This window comes from Astatotilapia calliptera, chromosome 7 (assembly GCF_964374335.1).
Source record: "Astatotilapia calliptera chromosome 7, fAstCal68.1, whole genome shotgun sequence".
Classification (NCBI taxonomy): Eukaryota; Metazoa; Chordata; class Actinopteri; order Cichliformes; family Cichlidae; genus Astatotilapia; species Astatotilapia calliptera.
Genome location: NC_137428.1, coordinates 12147120 through 12170000, shown reverse-complemented (window position 1 = coordinate 12170000; position 22881 = coordinate 12147120). Strand labels below are relative to the sequence as shown.

Sequence of the window (22881 nt, the reverse complement as noted above, 5' to 3'; positions counted from 1 at the left end):
TGATATATTTTCCTTTTTTTGGTTTTTGCAACTGTGATTAGCTAATGAGGCTGCTTAAACATTGTGATGTAAGAGGAATAATAATAGCTTCTCACACTTTGGCCATCAGTTTCTAAATTATCTGCTCTGACCTCTCTACCATTACACAATTGTGTCAGTGTCTTTCTCAGCTTTTTACTGCGTTCCAGATATTTTTGATGCGTTCATGTGTGGTGAATACCAAAAAAAATTAACAGCTTGAAAGTGCTGTGCAGATCAGCTGTAGCTGCTGTCTTGTGTGCCTATTTGTAAAGACAACACTATATTTGTTCTAAGAATGACTAAAGACTGCTGAATAGTATCCTACTGCATTTGCATATAATTTAAATCTACAAATATCAGTTTCATTAAAATTACATATTTCACAATGTTTTGTGTCAACCACACTGTCTGTGTGTGTTTCTTTTTAACCTTATAAATATATATATATATAAAAAAAAAAACCTAAAAAACCCCCAAGTTAAAGTAAAAAAAAATATATATATATATATATATATATATATTACTTTAACTTAGTTTTTTTTTTTTTTCAATCTGATGTTGCCATTAGATGTTTCTATGTGGTTAAAGCTGGATTTTGTTAGCTTGAACTGGTGTGATGTGATGACCTTTATTTCTTTTTTTGAACTGCTACTAAACATATAACATAAGTGAAAAATATTTGAAAAACACAGGTTTAACGACCATCAAAAAATGTAATGCTCCAAGAGACTGGGCCAAATTGAACCCCCTAAATGTATAACACCATTACACTGTGGTCTGGTTTATGCCATGGCTGTGTAAATTGAGGACAGCTGTGGCATTAACCACAGCTGTCCTAAAGCTACAGTACTTGTAATTACCAAAATCACTTTAGTCAAAATGATACTTTCATGCTTAGCAACAATTGTATATAAATTTTCAAAAAATGCTGAAATAATAGTAAAGCAACTTATTATTTTTGGATTAATATACTAAATTACAATTATTAATTAATGGATTAATGGTAGAATGGTATGCTTGATTAATATCTGTTTTCACAGACATGTCCAGTCTGCCTGCAAATCTAGGTATAAAATGTACATTTAGTTCAGTGAATTCAGTTAAAGTGTAACAAAGTAGTTGTGTTAACTAGGCCATGTGAAAATCACACAGTGGATGAGATGCTGAGATGCATGAAGGTTAATCTTATGCACAAAGATCACCAACCTTCTGCAGGGTCAATAGCAACATGCCTCCATGTTCAACATACCAGTATTAAGCAATTGAGCATAATTTAGCTGGTATAACCACATATTAAGTATGGAAACTGATACATATTTATGTTCAATATGTTAGGTTATATTTTGATCTCATGTTTACCACATATAAATCATGGTTCTGTGTTTAACAGTTATAACACATATCTTCCTACATTCCTCCAGATGGACACAAAACTGCCAAGATTGTAGCTGGCTCACGTGCACACACGCCACCAGAAAACTCAGACATTAGAGACATTCTACTACTCAAACTACATTTCCCATTTATATATTGATGAAATTTATATTTTGATTTCTCTTTGATTAAATATAAAAATACTTTATCACTAGGAAATAGAGAAAAACTCTTGTTTTCGTCCCCTGGCCCTTTCTATCAGCTTAATCAATTCTCCCGCGGCACTGACTGCCCACACATACAAATCCACTCCTGCAGCAGTCTCATTGGCCTATTTTCCAGCTGGTTATTTCAGTCCATTTAAAACATACCTCCCGTCCATCAGATGTGTGGAGGTCACGTGGTACCTTCCAGAGGACTCCGAGAGCTTGACAACTGTTGGACAAAAGGCTCAATCTATACCCTGTCACGTGTCTGGCTTGGCAAAGGAGTTGAGGTAAGCTGAATTTCTGACTTCAGTGCAGCAGATCTGGCTTTTCTGGCTTGCATGCATGTCACAGTCCTGGGTTGGTGACCTAGTGTTTTGTGTTATTATTAAGCTTTGATTTCATCATGGTTTATCATTATTAGTCTTTTGTTTTATGGTTCTGTATTTCTAGCTTTCTAGTTCTTCTTTGTTTTGTGATTTCTAGTTCTTGTGTTTTGTTCCTGTGCCCCTCATTTTTAGTGTAGGTTCTGTCTTTATCTTTATTTTCTTGTTCAGTTGTCATTGTTCAGTAGACATGAGTCATTCAGTCTCATGTCGCAGTTTGTTATTCCTGTCCCTGTGCTCCGTGTTCCCTCTGTTCAGTGGCATGTCCGTGCCTCTGTACCTGTCGTGTATTTCCTGTTTTAATTTGTTAGTCCTTGTCCTGTGCATGTTTTTTTCTCCAGCAATAAAGCCACCCTTAGTTAATCATTCAGTCTCCAAGTCCTGCATTTGGGTCATACATCCTGCCTGCCACAGCGTGCCATGACATTGCACCAGCCACTTTATCTCTCCAATAATTCCATACCTGACCTGGAGATGCTCCTGTGTGAGACAATACCAGCTACTGCTTTCCTCTCGCTGTGCGAGTGATGATTGTTGGGTCCTGCTCATTCCCTTTAGTACTATGGAGGATTCAGGTGTCTCCTCAAAATCTTCTCTCTGTATTTCCTTCTTTTCATCAAGTTGAGCTGTTCTTAACCCCTAAGTCTTAACCCCTGATCCTATTAGTCTTACCCAGTAGATAATGCAGGGTTCTGGAGCTGATGCAGGCCAGGAGACTCGCCTTGTGCTAACTACGAAATCATCCAGATTAGAAAATCTCACCTATAATGTGCAAGTGGGGTGGTAAAATGCAGCTGAAGCGAGAGTACTGACAAGGAAAGAGAGAGCATATTTTGCCCATACTTGCTTTTCTTCATACACTACCTGTTAAATTCAGAATGGAATTTAAAATCCTCTCCTCTCGTACATGGTCTTGAATAATCAGGCCACATCTTATTTTAAACTGAACTAAATTAAATTGGGCAGCACTGTGGTACAATATAAAATGGCCTTCTGAAATGACCTTAAGAGCCAGAAGGTTCTGTGTTCTACTCCACCATTTGGCTGGGCCCTTTCTGTGTGGAAGGTGCATATTTTCTCCGTGCCTGTGTGGGTTCTCTCCGGGTACTCCGACTTCCTCACAAAGACATGCAGTTATTGGTTAGGTTAACTGGTGATTGTAAATTGGCCATAGGTAAGTGTGAATGGTTGTCTGTCTCTCTGTGTTAGCCCTACAACAGACTGCTGTCTTGTTCAGGGTATACCCTGCTTCTCACCCTATAGCAGCTGTGGCCAACTTCCCCATAACCCTGAATTGGATAAGCAGAATAGAATGGAATTGAACTGAATTAAAATTAAAGTTTATAATTACACCAGTCATGCTTTTTTGTCATGTAAAAGCTGGCATCATCAATTTCTTAGCAGTCTTGTCAAGGCTTGCTGTGTGGCTGGCAGAATTTAACCCAACTGGACTCCGAAACAGTTTTACTGCAGAGCATACAAAGTAAACACAACATAAGCCAGTTACAGATCATCCTGGAAAGGATCCTCTGTAGCCATGTGAAGAGGGACACACAGCTTGAGGGAGAACACAACAAAGGGCAAGGGAAGACTACCCCCTGAGCATCTACCAAGGTGGTTGCTGGCTATAGCTCTACCCCCTGTGCTACAACTAACTACCCCAATAACCATCCTGCCCTGTCCATTCATGTCCATCCAGAATTTTTTATTTACCTTTACTCTGTAGCATGCAAGAATGGATGCAACACTCTTGGTTTGAAGCAACCTATTGAAAGAACCTTCTGGTTCTTCATAAAGAACACCTTCTGTGTGATAAGTTTGCTTGTAGTGATGATGAGGATAATTTGCATGGAAATCTTCCAAAAAGACAAAAAACAAACTAAAAACCAGCAACAAACAACTTAAACATAAAAAATCACAAAGAAAGAACAATACAGTATCCACATCTGAACCAAAGAGTAAAACAGTGAAATGTGGATTATTAAATATTAGGTCTCTCTCCTCCAAGTCTCTGTTAGTACATGACTTAATAATTGATCAACAAATTGATTTACTCTGCCTTACAGAAAGCTGGTTGCAGCAGGATGATTATGTTAGTTTAAATGAATCAACACCCCCGAGTCATTCTAACTATCAGAAACCTCAAAGCACAGGCTGAGGGGGCGGTTTGGCAGCAATTTTTCACACCAGCCTATTAATCAACCAAAGACCAAGACAGACTTTTACTTTTTCGAAAAATTCAAAACCAGTATTATTTGCTTTGATCTATTGTCCGTCGGGCCTTACACTGAGTTTCTGTCTGATTTCTCAGACTTCTTATATGATTTAGTGCTCAGTTTAGATAAAATAATTATTGTGGGTGATTTTAACATTCATGTAGATGCTAAAAATGACAGCCTCGACATGGCATTTAATCTGTTAGTAGACTCAATTGGCTTCTCTCAAAATCTAAAAGAACCCACCCACCACTTTAATCACACTTTAGATCTTGATCTAACATATGGTATAGAAACTGAACATTTAACAGTGTTTCCTGAAAACCTTCTCTTGTCTGATCATTTCCCGATAACACTTAAATTTACACTAATTGATTACACAGCAGTGGGGAGTAGATTTCATCACAGTAAATGTCTTTCTGAAAGCGCTGTAACTAAGTTTAAGAATATAATCCACCCACTGTTATCATCTTCAATGCCCTGTACCAACACAGAGCAGAGCAGCTATCTGAACGCTACTCCAACAGAAGTCGATTATCTTGTTAATAATTTTACCTACTCACTACGTACGACTCTGGATACTGTAGCTCCAGTGAAAACTAAGGCCTCAAATAAGAAGTACCTGACTCCGCGGTATAATTCTCAAACACGTAGCCTAAAGCAGATAACTCGTAATCTGGAGAGGAAATGGTGTGTCATAAATTTAGAAGATCATCATTTAGCCTGGAGAAATAGTTTGCTGCTTTATAAGTAAGCCCTCCGCAAAACCAGAACATCTTACTATTCATCACTGATTGAAGAAAATAAGAACAACCCCAGGTTTCTCTTCAGCACTGTAGCCAGGCTGACAAAAAGTCAGTGCACTCTTGAGCCAACCATCCCTTTAACGTTAACTAGTAATGACTTCATGAACTTCTTCACAAATAAAATTTTAACCATTAGAGAAAAAATGACTCATAATTGTCTCACAGATGTAATATTATCCACAGCTACTTTCAGTACCATTGATATTTATTTAGAGTCTTTTTTTTCCAATTGATCTTTCTGAGTTAACTTCAATAATTACTTCCTCCAAACTATGTCTTTTAGACACCATTCCTACAAGACTGTTCAAAGAAGTCCTGCCATTAATTAATGCTTCAGTCATGATCAACCTATCTCTAAAAATCGGCTATGTACCACAGGCCTTCAAGCTGGCTGTAGTTAAAACGTTACTTAAAAAGCCAGCTAATTATAGGCCAATCTCCTACCTTTTTTTTATATCAAAAATCCTTGAAAGAGTAGTTGTCAAACAGCTCAGTGCTAGGACCAATTCTGTTTACATTATAAATGCTTCCCTTAGGCATTATCATTAGAAGGCATAGCATACACTTTTATTGCTATGCGGATGATACCGAAGGTTATCTATCCATGAAGACAGATAACACACAACAATTAGTTAAACTGCAGGACTGTCTTAAAGTCATAAAGACCTGGATCACCTCTAATTTTCTGCTTCTTAAATCTGATAAAATTGAGGTTATTTTACTCGGCCCTGAAAATCTTAGAAATATGGTATCTAACCAGATTGTCAAAGGAGCTTGCAAAGAAAAGCGTCTGGACTTCTTTAAGTTGCTTGAAGACGTTTCACCTCTCATCCGAGAAGCTTTTTCAGTTCTAAGGTCAAATGGTGGAGAGTCCCAGATATAAACCTAGTGGGAGTATCCCCCCACAGAGGGACAAAAGGACCCCCTGATGATCCTCTAATCGCCTGAGCCAAGGTGTGAAACTGGGTGTGGGTCCCAATCAGCCAGAGTTTCGGGTGTGTTCATTGTGAAACCCACACCTTATCATGCGAATTCCTGAGGTCAGATGGCCCAGGATGTGAGTGGGCGTTAAGGCGTCTGGGAAGGGATCTCAAAACTGGATTATAGATGGCAGAGAGTTGGTGTCGTAAACCCCCGCCTCTGTTCAAAGATGGTCGCTCACAGTGGACATAGATGGCTTCTTTCACTCCTCTTTCAAACCATCTGTCCTCTCTGTCCAAAATGTGAACATTGGCATCCTCGAAAGAGTGTCCTTTATCCTTAAGATGAAGATAGACTGCTGAGTCTTGTCCTGTGGAGGTGGCTCTTCTGTGTTGTGCCATGCGCTTGTGAAGTGGCTGTTTGGTCTCTCCAATGTAGAGGTCTGGGCATTCCTCGCTGCACTGTACAGCATACACCACATCGTCTTCTAGTAACACAAACGTCTTCAAGTAACTTAAAAAAGTCCAGACGCTTTTCTTTGCAAGCTCCTTTGACTACGATGACCTGGATGACTGAGAACCTTCACAGACCTATCTAACCAGATTCTTACTCTGGATGGCATTACCTTGGCCTCCAGTAACACTGTGAGGAACCTTGGAGTGATTTTTGACCAGGACATGTCCTTCAATGCACATATTAAACAAATATGTAGGACTGCTTTCTTCTATTTGTGCAATATCTTTAAAATTAGAAATATCCTGTCTCAGAGTGATGCTGGAAAACTAGTTCATGCATTTATTACGTTCAGGCTGGACTACTGTAATTCATTTTTATCAGGATGTCCTAAAAATTCCCAGAAAAGCCTTCAGTTAATCCAAAATGCTGCAGCAAGAGTACTGACAGGGACTAGAAAGAGAGAGCATATTTCTCCTGTTTTGGCTTCCCTTCATTGGCTTCCTGTTAAATCCAGAATTGAATTCAAAATCCTGCTCCTCACATACAAGGTCTTAAATAATCAGGCCCCATCATACCTTAATGACCTTGTAGTACCATATCACCCTATTAGAGCACTTCACTCTCGCTCTGCAGGCCTACTTGTTGATCCTAGAGTATTTAAAATAGAATGGGAGGGAGAGCCTTCAGTTTTCAGGCCCTCCCATATGGAAAAGAAATAGAAAAAACTTATAAAAGACTTGCATAAGATGTGGCCTGCTTCATATAGTGAATCATATAACATCATATACTTTCTCATTACTTTCATATATTGTTTTAGTAAGTATCCAAAACATACAAGTTTCATTTATATAATTTTTTATGGGATCTTATATCTGTTTTTATTCTTGTATGCTTTTCATACAAGTTTCACATAAGACAGATACAAACTTTATAAGATTTATATATATCTTTTCCATATGGGCTTCTTCTATGGAACCAGCTTCTATCTTGGATTCGGAAGACAGACACTATCTTTACTTTTAAGATTAGGCTTAAAACTTTCCCTTTTTGCTAAAGCATACAGTTAGGGCTGGACCAGCTGATCCTGAATCCTGACTTAGTTATGATGCAATAGGTGTAGGCTGCTGGGGGATTCCCATGATGCATTGAGTATTTCTTCTTCACTCACCTTCCTCACTCACTATGAGTTAATAGACCATAGCTTCATATATGAAATACTTTTTAAGATATACCAAATGATCACATTTTCTCAAATTTGTATGCAAATCAGAGACAGTTTAGCAGAACCCTTGGTTGATTTGAGACCGAATGACCCTAATATCAAAAATGGGATGTTGTTTTTGTTTGTTTGTTTGCTTTTTTGAAAAAAACAAACAAAAAAAAAGAAGAAAAAAACCTTGACAGAAAGAAAATCTGAGCACAAGAGACAATGAAAATCTAGACTAGAATTAAAAATAACAGCAAACAATTTAACTTTATCTCTACTGTCTAAATTCTTTATAACAAGCATTCTTCCTGGCCAAGCAGTAAAAACCTCTAATTGGCCTTTATTACATTTATAGATTTAATTAATGTGCATACAAGTGGACACAAATGTAAATAAATGTAATCTTTTACAAGAAAAAGCATTTCTAAAAATTGCTACAAAGTCCCATATTACCAGGAAAACTGAAAAATAAGTCATGTTGCCAAACATGTCTATCAGAAAAGAAAGAACAGTAAAGAGTTTTCTCAGAGCCATACTGTCTCCACTGGAGCAAAGTTTCCGACAGCAGCACCACTGGTGTGCCATGAACCTGTTGGACATTTTCCAAAGGTGACCATGTAGTGGAGAGCTTATTTGTCCTCTGTTTAGCAGTTTTGAGCATAAAAAACTGGCATGATTTCTGATAAGAGGGGGTCATCAGAGGATAAATTGATGGCTATGAGTTCCTGAAGTTCATAGGGCTTATTTCCTCAGATGATGAAATATGCACAATTTACATTGTCAATATATTTTTGTAGCACAGGTCTATAAGGAGGGGGCTATAACATCAGATGAGCCTGGACATTCAGAGGATCTAACAGTTTGACAGTGACAGCCATGTGCACCTCCCCACAGCATCGGATCACCTCTAGCTCCCTTTATCGATTTGTGTTCCTGTCAGATCAGATAAGCCTCTCCTCCGGTGGTACTTTGAGCATGCTGTCCATCTCTAGCCGGGCTCCAGCTAGTTCCTGAGCACTGGGGCTATAAGCGCCCTCTGACTGGCGCTTCTTCCTTGCTGTGAGCACTACAAAGGTCAAGCCAATAATCATTAGGAGAATGCACAGGCAGAGCAACGGGATCACAATTAGCAGCCAGGGGATTCCCTGTATACGGGCTTCTTTCTGCAGAGACAAAAAGTGTAGAGGTTTGGTCTTACTGATGGATGTTTCCATTACATAGTTTGATTTTCAGTCATTTCAAAATTAGAAAGATGTGAATCTAAATCAAGTTTATACTGCTGTTGTGAAACTTCATGTAAAATATGAAAAGTAATTTAGTTTGGGAAACACATATAATATATCATTCGTTAAATGTTGCAACTAAGTTATTGATCTCGTCTATCTAGCTCTGAAGAAGAAATTGAAGCGAACATACGTTACTGTCACAGACTGGACCACTGTAACCGGGCGGGCATTCACATACAAACATGTTAAAGCGATCCAAACAGGAACCTCCATTTCTACAGGGGTTAGACCCACACTCATTGATCTCCATTTCACATCTGCAAGACAAAAATTACCTGAATTACCAGAAATTACCTGAAGTCAACATTAACTGTTACATTAACAACTCTGAAGCTAAGTCATATTTATGGTTATATATTTATATATATCCCCTCTACCATGATATACATACACACATGTGGTATTACTTAAATTTAGTAACAGTTAGAGTAAAATGACTCAGATGTGAGCTTACCTGGTGCCTGTGAAACCTGGCATGCATGTACAGTTAGCCCCCCACAGTCCATCATTGCAGACACCATCGTTTGCACACATAACATCTTTACCACACTGTATAGGAGGATAGACCCACCTGGAAGAAATAGTGTTTATCTTGGCAAGATGTGCAGGAATTCTTAAGTGCATGTGTAGTGTGTGCTAAATCTACAATGTTATTGTCTTTTCAAACTAATAAACAAAAAATTGTAAACAAAGACAGAAAAACAATAACGCTTCCTTGCATTTTTTTTCAATTGTTAAGACAAATATGGTTTAAAATAGGGCAGATTAGTTGTGCTCTTAACTCACTCAGCACAAGCTGCTGGCAGCATGCATATCTTACATACACCATAGGAACAAAAGTATTGGGCAAAACATTTGAATCTTTCAATTTGAATGTTTTCAGTATCATGGCCACATGTATAATATCAAGCACCTAGTCATACAATCTGCCTTTACAAATATTCGTGAAAGAATGGGTCATTCTAAAGAGCTCACTGAATTTGAGCATAGTATTGTAATAGGATGCCAGTGCTGCAACAACTCATTTCAGGAAATTTCTTCAAGATCAGTGATCCATAATCACTCATAACTACTAATATTGCAAAGTGGTTTTAATTCAGCCATAAAGTGGATGACCATATAAAACAGAGTAGGATTGGCATTAACATCAGCAAAAAACATCAGTCTGCAGGGAGTTTTATGGAATGAATTTCTATGGCCGAGCAATTCCTCTAGGGGTAATGCACAGGTGGCCCAATACTTTTGTGTAGTTTGGCTTCACTACAGCAGTTCACCTTTAACTACAGGGAATAAACAAATGATCAATTAGTGAGAACTCACTGGCAGTGTGGGCCCCTGTACTCCTTAGGGCATATGCAGGTGTACATGTTGGGTCCATCCTGACAGGTTCCTCCATGTTCACAATTATGATGCTCACACTCATCAATATCTTCATCACAGAGAGTGCCAGCATATCCCAGGTGGCAATTGCACTGAAAACCAGCCAAGTAGTCCTTACAGCTTCCATGAACACAGGGCTGAGATGCACAGTCATCAGTGTCCATCTCACACTGGTCTCCCTCCCAACCAGAGTTGCAGATACATCCAAATTTATTAAAGAGGTCTTCACACGTGCCTCCGTTTAGACATGGATCTGAATCACAAACAGGGGTACCAGTGCAGCCCAAATAAATCTTTGGTTTTCCAATTAAATGAAACTGAGAAGGTTGTGGGGCCTTATAATCATCCACAAAAGGAAGGTAAACTCCTCCGAGCCTCACTGCACCCATGCAACCATTGAAGCTCTCTGCAAGGGCTAGTAACGCCCCCTTCTGATTGAGAAAGCGAATACTACCTGTGCGCTCTGGCACACTGTTAGCATCTGTGATTCCATCCACAGTGATGATCCAGGGGGAGGCTTTGCGGTCCTTTTCAGTCATGGAAATGTTCACGCGGTGCCAGCTCCCGTCTGCAACCTGACGGACGCCTGTAAAGGTCAGAGGCTCAAAGCTGTTGCTTAGCTGGATCTCCACCCGGACTGATGAGTCCAACAGACCCACCATTAGGAGATCAGAGCCCCAGGAGGCCCTCAGGAGCACAGCATTTTCTGACCGGGTCCTCAACTCCATGTATATGTTAGTGACAGGCTCAACCAGGGAGCCTCCAGAACTGTACTGCACAGCGTTGTTCTCAAATGTGGCATTATAAACACCTAGGAGTCAAAATGAACAAAATGAACAATTTTTCCTTATTATTTCAAAATATGGATGTCATGTAGAAGATATTCTCCAAATTGCCTGTAGATTTGAAAGTGAGAGTGAATGGTTGTCTGTGTCTATGTGTTTGCCCTGCGACAGACTGGTGACCTGTCCAGGGTGAACCCTCCCTCTCGCCCTAAGACAGCTGGGATAGGCTACAGCCCCCCCACCCCCACCCCAATATATTGAAAAAAAAAACCCGTTTAGGAGTGATTTTTTGGATGTGCCACTGCTCTCTGTTGAGTGTGGGAGAAACGTGCTTGCACATAGACACATGGACTGAAATGGACCTTATATGTTTACCTCCCTAACTCACCTCCAGTAACATTACAGGTTGTGTGAACACTGTGCAAACTACCCAGAGAGTGTTCTTCCTGTATCTGAGCTAGTTACCCTGGACACTGATCTACTTTTGCCCAGGCTTACTGCTGAAGATCTTCTCCCTCTGGCTGAATCAGTTACCCCTGAGTCTGGTGATATACTGACCTCTGCAACACTTGATTCAGAGGGTAAGCTCCTCCTAAACCATTCCTCTTAGCTTTATTTTTTTAACCAGTACCATTGATCCATATGTGCATTTGCTAATAGTAAATCATCTTTAATTCTTAATCAAAAAATATAATCAAAGTATAAGTCTAATCGATATGTTGAATTACAAATGTAGTTTGAGTAATGACAATGATTCTAATGTCTGAATTTTGTGTGTGTAGACATGATCCAGCTTTCATCGTGGCAGATTAATGCCTTTGTGTGTCTGAGACTGGCTGCAGGAATGTGAAAGATAGGAAATGTGTGTCTGACACATCATTATACATAATTCTGAACATAGAGTCATAATTAAATGTGATATTGCTGATAGTTAATCGTACTTAACTACTTAATACTGATCAGAATATAATCAGGTATAAGATTAAGCAGTAAAATGAATACAAAAATATAATCTATGAAATTAATAACAGGCCTCTCACTTAGGTTTTGTGTAGAGTGGCCTTTTTATTCCGTCATAGCCTTCGAGGCTGCATGTGTATGTGTGCACAAGAAGGATTGGGAGACTTTAACATATATGATTTAAAAAATAAATTATGCTGAGCATATTGTAAATCACAAACACAAGTGTTTTCAAGATAAAAAGTGTGATTGAGCTAATGAAAAATCTAGTTGAAGTTAAATAGCATAAACTAAATGAAACATGAGGGAAAGTATATTGACATGTGATGGAATTAATGATAAATCTTGTTAAAATACAACACAGAAAATAAAAAAAAATGTAATGAAGGGATTTCAATTGTGTTTTAAATCATTTTGAAGTAAGAAAGAGAGAAGGAAAAAGGATGATAAGGTGTGGCAATAAATTGGCAACAACAGTGATAGGATGTCACAATGTGTGAAGCAAGAGGTAATCTCAGAAGACATGATATCCAAAAAAGATTTTTTCTTAGATGATTATATTTTCATAGGCAAGTATTAGTTAGCTTTTTATTCGCACTTTGAGAACTATAGTCATATAGGAAAACATATTGCAGTATTTGTGACTTATATGGCTTTTTCATATAAGTACTGAAAGTAATAGACAATTTTTATTGTCTTCTCACTGAAAGTGTTTCATAATCAGAAAACCTTGATTTTTATAACTGGGGAAAAAGTAATTGTGAAGAACTGTTTTTGTTTTACTGTTGTATTTTATCAAATGACTTCAGTTTAACGAGTTATTACACAAAGAAGACCTACAGGCAAGATCATTTTATTAAATCCACTTTGAAGCACTTTGGGCTGTTCCTTAACCGATTCAGTGTTAAGTGTGAAATGTCAAAAAATAATGAAATACAATGTATTGCCAAAAGTATCCACTCGCCGATCTAAATAATTGGAAAGTAAAGTGTCGGACACACACCACTACACAGTGTAGAACCACTCGACTCTGGAGTCTATCTGGCAATCCAATGGGCGAGGCTGGGTATGGTGGTTGCCAAGAGAACAGTACTTGTCTGACTGCACAGGGCTGAGTGTAAAGTTTGGTGGAGAGGGATTATGGTGTGGGGTTGTTTTTCAGGAGTTAGGCTCAGCCCCTTAGTATCAATGAAAAAACTCTTAATGATTCATGATACCAGGATATTTTGGACAATTTCATGCTCCCAACTTTGTGGGAACAGTTTGGGAACAGTCTGTTCCTGTTCCAACATGGCCGCACACCAATGCACAAAGCAAGGTCCATAAAGACATGAAGACCTTGACTGGCCTACACAGAGTACTGACCACAACTCGACAGAACCCCTTGGGATTAATTAGAGCAGAGACTACAAAGCCGGGCCTTCTCGTCCAACATGAGTGTCTGACCTCACAAATGTGCTTCTCAAAGAATGGTCAAAAATTCCTTTAAACACACTCCTAAACATTAAGGAAAGCCTTCCCAAAAGAGTTGAAGCTGTTGTAACTGCAACAGGTGGGATAGCATTATATTTAATGTCACTTGAGATGTCACTCAAATTTCATATAGGTAGATAAACAAATACTTTTGGTAATATAGTGTATCTAAGAATCTGGTTTCGGATTTTGTACTAAAACAGTTACTATTATTACTATTTATTATTTTGCAATAATATTTTATCTTTTTTGTTAATTATCTGTTGGACAAATAAACTAATTATATTTATTCTTTACTTTCAGCCCTTGGTTTTTGTGTGCCTAGGGAAACAAGAGAATCTGCCTGGGTGGTAGGCAGTGTTGGTCAAGTTACTTGAAAAAAGTAATCAGTAACTAATTACTGATTACTTCCCCCCAAAAGTAATCCCGTTACTTTACTGATTACTTATTTTCAAAAGTAATTAATTACTTAGTTACTTAGTTACTTTTTAAAAACACGATTTACAACCTGAATAGGTGATAAAGCGATAGATCTTTCAGCCCAATTCTACTTTTTCTGCATAATCCATCATACAAAATGTAATCAAATGGAAAAGTCTCTTTTTTTTAACTTGTTTTATCAGTTTTAATCTTTTAACTCTATGCATCAAGCAAAAATTTAATTATATGCAACATTCGCTGACTTGAATAAATTAGTTTAACATTTAAACCTATTTTCTACACATTCCAGCACATAAAATAAAATATTTTTTGTGTTTACACTCACTCTTTCAAATAGATGCAAGTAAAACGCAGCAGAAAAAAAATAAAGTCAAAGACTCAGCGGTCTTGTTGCTCTATTTTCACCTGTAAAGCAGGACTAGGGGTAGGCGGAGGTTTACCTTGGTGCAGGTGTGCCGCGGTCAGTTGTGCATTACGTCGTTGCGCACTCGGTGCTTGCTTGGAAGTTTAGGGGTTTTTTTCGCTGTAAAAAGAAGTTTTCTTCCCACGCACGATGGACGCTAATGTTTTTGTCACTTTTTATGGAATCAAACTCAAAGTAAGGTCAGTACTTCCACGCTTTAAATGCTGCACGCTCATACTCTCTCCCACAATCGATATGTGATCCATTGTTGATCTGCACACAGCTGTTGTCACTGTCGTGAGACATTCTCGCAAAGAAATCACGGTTTTAGTAACGCAGTAACGCAGCGTTCCTACGGGAAGTAACGGTAATCTAATTACTGTTTTTGCAATAGTAATCCCTTACTTTACTCGTTACTTGAAAAAAGTAATCAGATTACAGTAACGCGTTACAAGTAACGCGTTACTGCCCATCTCTGGTGGTAGGCGAACAGAAATATATATTTTTTGCTCCATGGCATAATAGGAGTTGAAGTTTTATAAACTTACATTCATATCCATCAGGTAGATCCACACAATGGCCACCATTGACACATGGGTGGCTGACACACCACACACGTTCTTTGCAGGTCTTCCCAGTGTATTCCTCAGAACAAGAACATGTAAAATCGTTGAATGTGATGGTACACCATCCTCCATTTTGGCAAGGCTTCATCTATAAAAGGAAGCATGCAGATTACATTTTTGTAGAACAATGAACTGATATGGAAATAATCAATTACATTTTATTATTTGATTAAAATAATTTTATTTATATAGTGCAAAATCACACCAACATTTGGTTTGATTAATTACGGCCCTACAATAATACAGAGAAAAGACAGAAAATTTAAACAATAAGATGACCTCCTATAAACAAGGGCCTTGGTGACAGTGGGAAAGAAAAACTCCCTTTTAGCAGGAAAAACCTCTGGCAGAACCAGGCTTAGGGAGGGGCAGTGATCTGCTGTGACTGGTTGGGAGTAAAGGGAAGAAAACAGGACAAAGGCAGTGGAAGAGAGACAGAGATTAATAATAACTAATAATTAAATGCAGAGTTGTGTAAAAACACAAGGGGTGAGAGAAGGAGAAACACTTCAGCCCCAGCTAGGCCTATTGCAATGTAACTAAGGGAGGATTTGGGGTTACCTGATCCAGCCCTAACTATATGTTTTATCAAAAAAAAAAAAAGCCGAATTTTAAAAGCAGAGAGGGTATCTGTCTCCTGAATCCAAACTGGAAGCTGCCTCCACAGAAGAGTGGCCTGAAAGCTGGAGATCTGCCTCCCTCTACTTTTACATACCTCAGGAACCACAAGAAAACCAGCAGTCTAAGAGTGAAGTGGTCTTTTTGGGTGATATGTTACTTGGATGTCTTTAAGATAGGATATTTTATTATTATTATTATCTGATTATTCAAGACCTTGTAAGTGAGCAGAGTGTCACAGGCTGGGTGAGCTGCGGAAAAATTCCACTGGGTTCCTGATTCACCTGTGTCCACATTACTTAAGAACTGCGTTGACGTCTCTTCACCATCAGTTTGTCAACTAATCCATGTTGGTAACAGGCTCTCACACTCTCTCACTGCTATTGTTTCTAGTCCTTGCACTTCCCTTGTTATCTTGTGCTGCAGTTTTCTGGTCACATCTCAGCTCCGTTCTTCAGCTTCGCTCACTCCTCGGATTCCCAGTCATACTCATTGTTACTGGGAAAACTTCCTGCTCAACACCCGCCTGCCCTCCTGCCACCATTGCTCACAGGATTTCTTGGAACCCAGGGTAGTCATTTCTCTCTGTTCAGCTCACCTGGAATTTCACCTCCTCCTCTTAAAGTACCTCTGACTCCACCTGCAGCACAAGCTATTCCCTCTTTTAAGATCCACATTCACCTGGAGAAGTTCTCATTCACTCATTCATTCACTCTAACCTCCTTTTCCCTTTCCGTTCAGTGCAATAACTTGTATTACCTGCCACGACTCAGTCCTCCTCACTAGTCCTCCCAGGCCCAAACCCCTCATCCATCAAAGTTAAATGTTGTGTTCACTTTAAGTTTGCTACTTTTCTATGCCAAGTTATTATTCTGTTTGTTGCAAAGATAATAAAGTCTATTAAAACTACTTCAGCTGACTCCGCACTTGGTTCTGCACTTCGGTCCAGCTTCATGTTGCGGGAATTGCCGTCTTGTGTGTGACTGGGTGCAGTAAGGAGTGTATGTGATGTGTGTGTGAGCATGCGCATGAAGGAAACGCGGGGGAGCGAAAGAGAGAAAAATGGAGAGAGTGTGTCATGGGTAGAGAGGGCGACCGGGAGCAGCGTTCTAACGGGCTACAGGCTATGCAGTGTGTTTTCGAAGTGTGCAGTACTGTTATTAAAGCCTCATCTCTTCAGTACTCTCTGGGCCCTCGGCTGATTTCTGTCTGCCTCACTACTCCACAAAAGTGAAGGGAGTTAACCCCGAAGGAGGACAAACTTCGGCCCTGGAGGAAGCATCTCCCCTCGTGTCTCCCGACCACGGTCAGGGGACTGACGGCGAGGAATGGTTAACATTCAGTACAGGCCTTTGGCCCCCTTTGACACAGAGGGATTTAAAATTTGATTCTGGATTTAACAGGGAGCCAATGATGTGAAGCCAGTATGTGTGAAATATGCTCTTTCTTTCTAGTCCCTGTCAGTACTTTTGCTGCAGCAATTTTGGTTCAAATGGAGAGTTTTCATGGAGTTTTGGGGAAATCCTGAAAATAATGAATTACAGTAGTCCAGAAGTAATAAAGTAATATTACTAGTAGTAATAAATGCATGGAAAAGCTTTTCAACATCACTCGGAGAAATTTTAGGTCAATTTTAAGACTTTCCTGCAGTTTAAACTAATTGGTGTGTGTTATCTGTCTTCATGGTTAGATAAAGTTGGGTGTCATCGACATAGCAATGGAAACGTATGCTATCCCTTCTAATGATACTGCCGAAGGGAAGCATGTATAATGTAAGAACAACTGGTCCTAGCACAGAACCCTGTGGAACTCCATAATTGACCTTAGTGTGTGAAGAAGACTCTCTAAGCCTCTAAAAGGATTTACAAATGAACAAATTTGTCACGGTTCTGGGTCCGTCGGACCCAGTAGTTTGAGTTTTATTATGTTTTGGTTTTAGTTTGCATCAGGGATTGTTTTCTTGTTCTCTTGTAGTGTTGATTATGATGATGTTTATTATTTGAGTTTCATGTTTCTGTGGTGTTTAGGATTTGTTCTTCAGTTGTGTCTGCTTAGTATTTGTCTAGCTCCATGTGCCATTTTCTGTCTGTCTCTCTATGTCGAGTTTGTGTCTTAGTGTGATGGTTGCTTGTTCCTGTTTTATTGTGATGGTCTGCGTCTCATGTGAGTGTGTTCAGTTTTACCTTTGTCTCGTCTTGTTGATTATTCCCAGCTGTGTCCACCACCTGTGTGTAATTCCCCTGTGATTCTCTGTGTATTTAAGTCATGTCTGCCGTCATTGTAGTTGCTGGTCCGTCTGTGTATTCCACCCTGCGTCATCTGTGTGTTTCCCTGCTGTCAACCGCTAAGTGTTTCTGCTCATGTTCAGGTTCGTGTTCTGTAGTTAGTTTGTTCCCAGTCTAGTTAGTCATAGCTCCCTTTGCCGTTTGTATTTACTTTCATGCTCAATAAACCACCTTCACACCTTCACGACTGCCTGCGTTTGGATCCTCCTTCATTGCCTCCACACGGCTCACCTCACTCGCCGTGACAAAATTGGAATCTATTACATAGACATGATTCAAATCACTGCAGTGCAGTGCTTTAATACCTACAGCATGCTCTTATTGCTGTAATAAAATATTTTGGTCAACAGTATGGAACGCTGAGGTCTTGCAGGACAAGCACGGAGAAGGTTAAAAATGATCCTAGAAGGATCATTTTTAACCTTCACTAGCACTATTTCAGGACAGTGATGAGCTCTAAAACATGACTAAAACTCTTTAAATAAAACATTTCTCTGTAGCTGTTTTGTAATTCTTTCAAGAATTTTAGAGATAAAAAGAAGTTAGATTGGCTTGCAGATATCCAGTTTATACATGTAAATGGATAGTCCTCTTCACACAGCTACTTTCTTCAGTCACTTTTTTTTCAATCTCTGTGTTTATACACCTCTCTGCATTTAATTATTAGTTATTATTAATTTCTCCCTCTCTTCCACAGTGTCAGTGTCCTGTCTTCCTCCCCTAACCCAGCTAGACATTGCAAATTGCTGCCCCCCTCTGAGCATGGTTCTGCTCGAGGTTTCTTCCTGTTAAAAAGGAGTTTTTCCTTCCCAATGCAAAGTGCTTGCTCCAAGGGGGTCATATCATTGTTGTAATTTTCTGTTTTCTCTACATTATTGTAGTTTTTTTTTTAAAACTAAAGTGTAAAGTACCTTGAAACTTGTGATTTGGCTAAATATAAACAGAATTTAATTAAATTGAATGCTAAGCTTATTTATGGAGTTCCACAGAATTAGGCGCTATGACATTATACATGCTTCCGTTAGCAGTGTCATTAGAAGGCATAGCATGTATTTTCAATACTATGCGAATGATACCGAAGATTATCTATCCATGAAGCCAGATAACATACCATACAGTTTAACAAGTAGTTAAACTGCAGGAATGTCTTAAAGGTTTAAAGACCTAAATTCAGATAAAAATAACCTCAAATTTTCTGGTTCTAAACTCAGGTTATTGTATTCACCCCTAGAAATCTTAGGAATATGATGTCTAACTAGTTGTCTACTCTGTATGGCATTACCTTGACATCCAGTAACCCTGTGAAGAATCCTGAAGTCATTTTTGGCCAGGATATGTCCAATGCGTATATTAAACAAATATGCAGGACTGCTTTCCTTTTATTTGTGCAATATCTTGAAAATGAGAAACATGAACCAAGGCAGCCCTACAACATCCAGTGCCTTTGGGAACTCAGGGCGAACCTCATGCATCCCAGCCTGAAGGCCTGGCAGAGAGAGCCTTGTTCAGCTTGCAGGTCCTTCTTCTGGGAACCAGCTTCCAGCTTGGATTGGGGAGACAGACACCCTCTCTACTTTTAAGATTAGGCTTAAAACTTTCCTTTTTAATAAAGCAAATATTTAGGGCTGGATTAGATGACCCTGAATTTTCCCTTAGTTACACTGCAATTGGTCAAGGCTGCAGGAAGCTGTTTTAATGCCATATGTCAGAACAAAATCCAGTGTGATTAAAATAATGTGTGGTTTCTTTTACATTTTGAGAGAAGCCAGTTGAGTCTAATAATTGATAATTGACTTAATGCTGTGTTGAGTCTGTCATTTTCAGTATCTACACAGATCTTAAAATCAATAATTACATAACATAATAACAATAATTATTTCATATCACATGAGCACTAAATCAGGGGTGTTGATTCATATAAACTAACGTAATCATCTTACTGTAACCAGTTTTCTGTAAGGCAGAATAAATCAAAGAAAGGTTTGTTGGTCGATTAATAATTGATGTACTAAGAGAGACCTAATCTTTAATAATAATGGGGTTTCGGGGGGATAACAGGAAGTGATGAGCTACAGAGAGAATTGCAAGACTGCAACTCTGCTTTCTCGTCCTGATTCTGCATAGACACGTTTTTGAGGGTTTAATAAATTTGGCCAGATTTCTAGAAATGAAAGCTGCTCCATCCAAAGTGGAATAGTGGGATGGATGCTGTCTCTTCTAACAAGACCAGGTTTTCCCCAGACGTTTCCCAATCATCTACCAACATGAAGTGAGAGCCGCCCAGAACTGTTGGCTTCGGACTAGTATCAAAATGGTCTGTGTTTCATTTATAACACTTTCCCCTTTGGGTCATATTTTAACAAAGTGGGTACCATTTTGGCCTAAATATCACCTCATTAGTTTAGAGAATGGTTTAAGGAAAAGTGTAACCTGTCTTTTTATAATAGCAGTTTACTGATGTCCATTAAATACATCATAAGCAGACAGTTAAGTTACTTTTTCAAAAAGACAATAGTTACACACTCACTGAGAACTACACATCCAAACAACATGAAGGTGAACAACATACCTAAAGGTATTTTTCACAAGAACACAAAGACACAAAAGAATATAAAAAGATTTAGGAGGTTTGTCCTACCTTGCAGGTATTGTCACTGACACATCCCTTCTTTACATTCTCAGAATAGGTTAATGAATAAATGTCCACTTTATTCAAGGTGTTCCAACCATCCACATCCAAATGCACGGAGTCTAAACGAAGATCCTGAAGGCAACCTTTGAAACGTCCCCCCCAGGTATCAGAGGGCCATTCCTTTGGAAGTCCTCCCACATAGGCCTGATCTCCACTGTTAACACTAACTTCAGGGATCTCTCCCATTCTGTAGCGAATTCCCGCATGCTCAAAGATGACCTGTCTGTGTTGCACTTCCACCTGCAGAAGCTGCTTCTCACCATTAGTCACAAATATTGGAGCTGTAAGTGGAGCACTACTTGGCAGAGAGCTAACAAAAACCCTCCCCATGCCCAGGTAAACTGAGAAGTAGGCCTCCTCTGTGGGCCTCCTCAGCTGGAAAAGCAACCCATCTGGCTTTAAAGAGCGCAGGATGAAAGACACACTGAAGCTGCTCCCGTGGCTTTTAACAATATCATATCCACTGGAACTCACTGTGTCTTCATGGTTGTAGGTCCACCAAGAAAATTCTGTCAGGGAACAATAATTGAACTACATTAAAAACATCATGTACACCTCTGCAACAATGCCCCAGGGTGTTCCATTAATAACGTCCAGTTATATTTTATGTTTAGCACACATCTAAGTTAAAATGTTCTGTAAAAAACATGTACACCTGGATGTCTGTAGTAAAAGTAGTAAAGTCTACATTAGGTGATAGCAAGGTAACTGGACATGTATTTGTGTTGTAATTTCTGTTTTTCTGACCACTCAAAGCACTTTTACACTAAAAACCATATTCACTCATTCATACAGATAGTTTATACATAGCTTTCAATTTCACTGTAGTATTATTGGTAAAAAAAAAAAACCTGGACCCCAAAACACGAACAGACAATCCCCTATGAGCAAGCACTTAGCAACAACTGGAAGGAAGAAATCCCTTGCAACATGAAAAGCCCTTCAGCAGAACAAGGCTCAGTGAGTGAAACTGTAAGCTTTACCAAAAAGGAGTCTTAAGCCTAATCTTAAAATTAGGCAGGGAATCTGGTAACTGGTTCCACAGGTGAGGGATCTGATAGCTGAATGTTCAGCCTTCTATTCTGCTTTTTGAAATGGCAAGTAACCCTGCACTCTGAAAGCAAAGTCCTCTATTGGCATAATATGCTACTAAGAGGTCTTTAGGATAGGGTCTGATTGTTTACTTTGTATGTGAAGAGAAGGAATTTAAATTCAATTGTTTATTTAAGAGGAAGCCAATGAATAGCAGCCAGTATAGGAGAAATAGGACATCTTTCTAGTCCTTGTATTCTTATGGTGACATTTCAGGGAGAGTTGAGCTAAACCTAAACCTCCAAGTTGTTTGTTGGACTTCTGTACTAATCACAGTTTGTCCATAACAAACACCATGGGGAGCATGGTGGATAGGTCTGGTGTAACCAAACAGAGTGAGGGTACATTGAGAGTGTCTGACAGAAGCCCCATGAGATTTTTGAATCACACCACCAACACAACTTTATGATGGAGAATAGAGAGATTGAGCCTGAATGGCTTGTGTTAAATGCCGAGACAGCAGTACAAAGCTGTGGCCTGTCGTGGCAGTAATCCCCTGAACAAATGATGGACACCAGAGGTGGGAGGGACCTATCAAGCGGAAGTAGGAATCAAGTGTGGTGAGTTTGTGGGTCTCCAGAGTTGGAGGCGAGTTCTGCAGATGATCAGATAACATTTACTCTTTCAAAAAATGTTGAGATAAAAGGAAGATTGGAGATTGGCCTATAATTAGCTGAGACAACTGGGTTAAGCAATGGCTTTTTAAGTAATGGTTTAATTACCTCCACTCGAAGGCTATAGTATGTTGCCCATTTATAAACAGATTAATCATGGCAAACATTTAATAGACACATTGATGACTTTGAAGAAGATATTACTGAAGTTAGCTCAGAAAGTTTAAACGGAAAGAAAAAGTCTAAATAAACATCAGTAGTATTGAAAGTAAATGTACGTAATGATACATCTAATTCAATTCAATCCAATTTTATTTATAGGGCACCAAATCACAACAACAGTCGCCTCAAGCCACTTTATATTCTAGAATAAAACATACAGAGAGAAACCTAACAATCATATGACCCCCTATTAGCAACCACTTTGGCGACAGTGGGAAGGAAAAACTCCCTTTTAACAGGAAGAAACCTCTAGCAGAACCAGACTCAGGGAGGGGCGGCCATCTGCTGCGACCGGTTGGGGTGAGAGAAGGAAGAAAAGACAAAATACATGCTGTGGAAGAGTGCCAGAGATTAATAACAAGTATAGTTCAATGCAGAGAGGTCTATTAACACATAGTGAGCGAAAAAGGT

At 39.1% G+C, this 22881-nt stretch overlaps 2 protein-coding genes across 3 annotated transcripts in view; one reads left to right on the top strand and one right to left on the bottom strand.

Annotated features, from left to right (window-relative positions):
* dennd1a (DENN/MADD domain containing 1A) overlaps window positions 1–420 on the top strand; it is a 42061-nt gene extending 41641 nt beyond the window's left edge. For both annotated transcript variants that reach the window (XM_026172885.2, XM_026172884.2), the window contains one exon: window positions 1–420. This exon is cut by the window's left edge and continues 2808 nt beyond it. The gene's annotated coding sequence lies outside the window, so the exon portion shown is untranslated.
* Window positions 421–3671: 3251 nt separating this feature from the next.
* Window positions 3672–22881, bottom strand: part of crb2a (crumbs cell polarity complex component 2a) — a 51429-nt gene continuing 32219 nt past the window's right edge. The window contains exons 8-13 of the mRNA XM_026172889.2: window positions 20489–21051; window positions 14870–15035; window positions 10200–11070; window positions 9334–9450; window positions 9010–9136; window positions 3672–8756 (exon numbers count right to left, since the gene is read on the bottom strand). Coding sequence (XP_026028674.1) covers window positions 8535–8756; window positions 9010–9136; window positions 9334–9450; window positions 10200–11070; window positions 14870–15035; window positions 20489–21051 — 2066 coding nt within the window. The 3' untranslated portion in view covers window positions 3672–8534. The remainder of the gene's footprint in view (window positions 8757–9009; window positions 9137–9333; window positions 9451–10199; window positions 11071–14869; window positions 15036–20488; window positions 21052–22881) is intronic.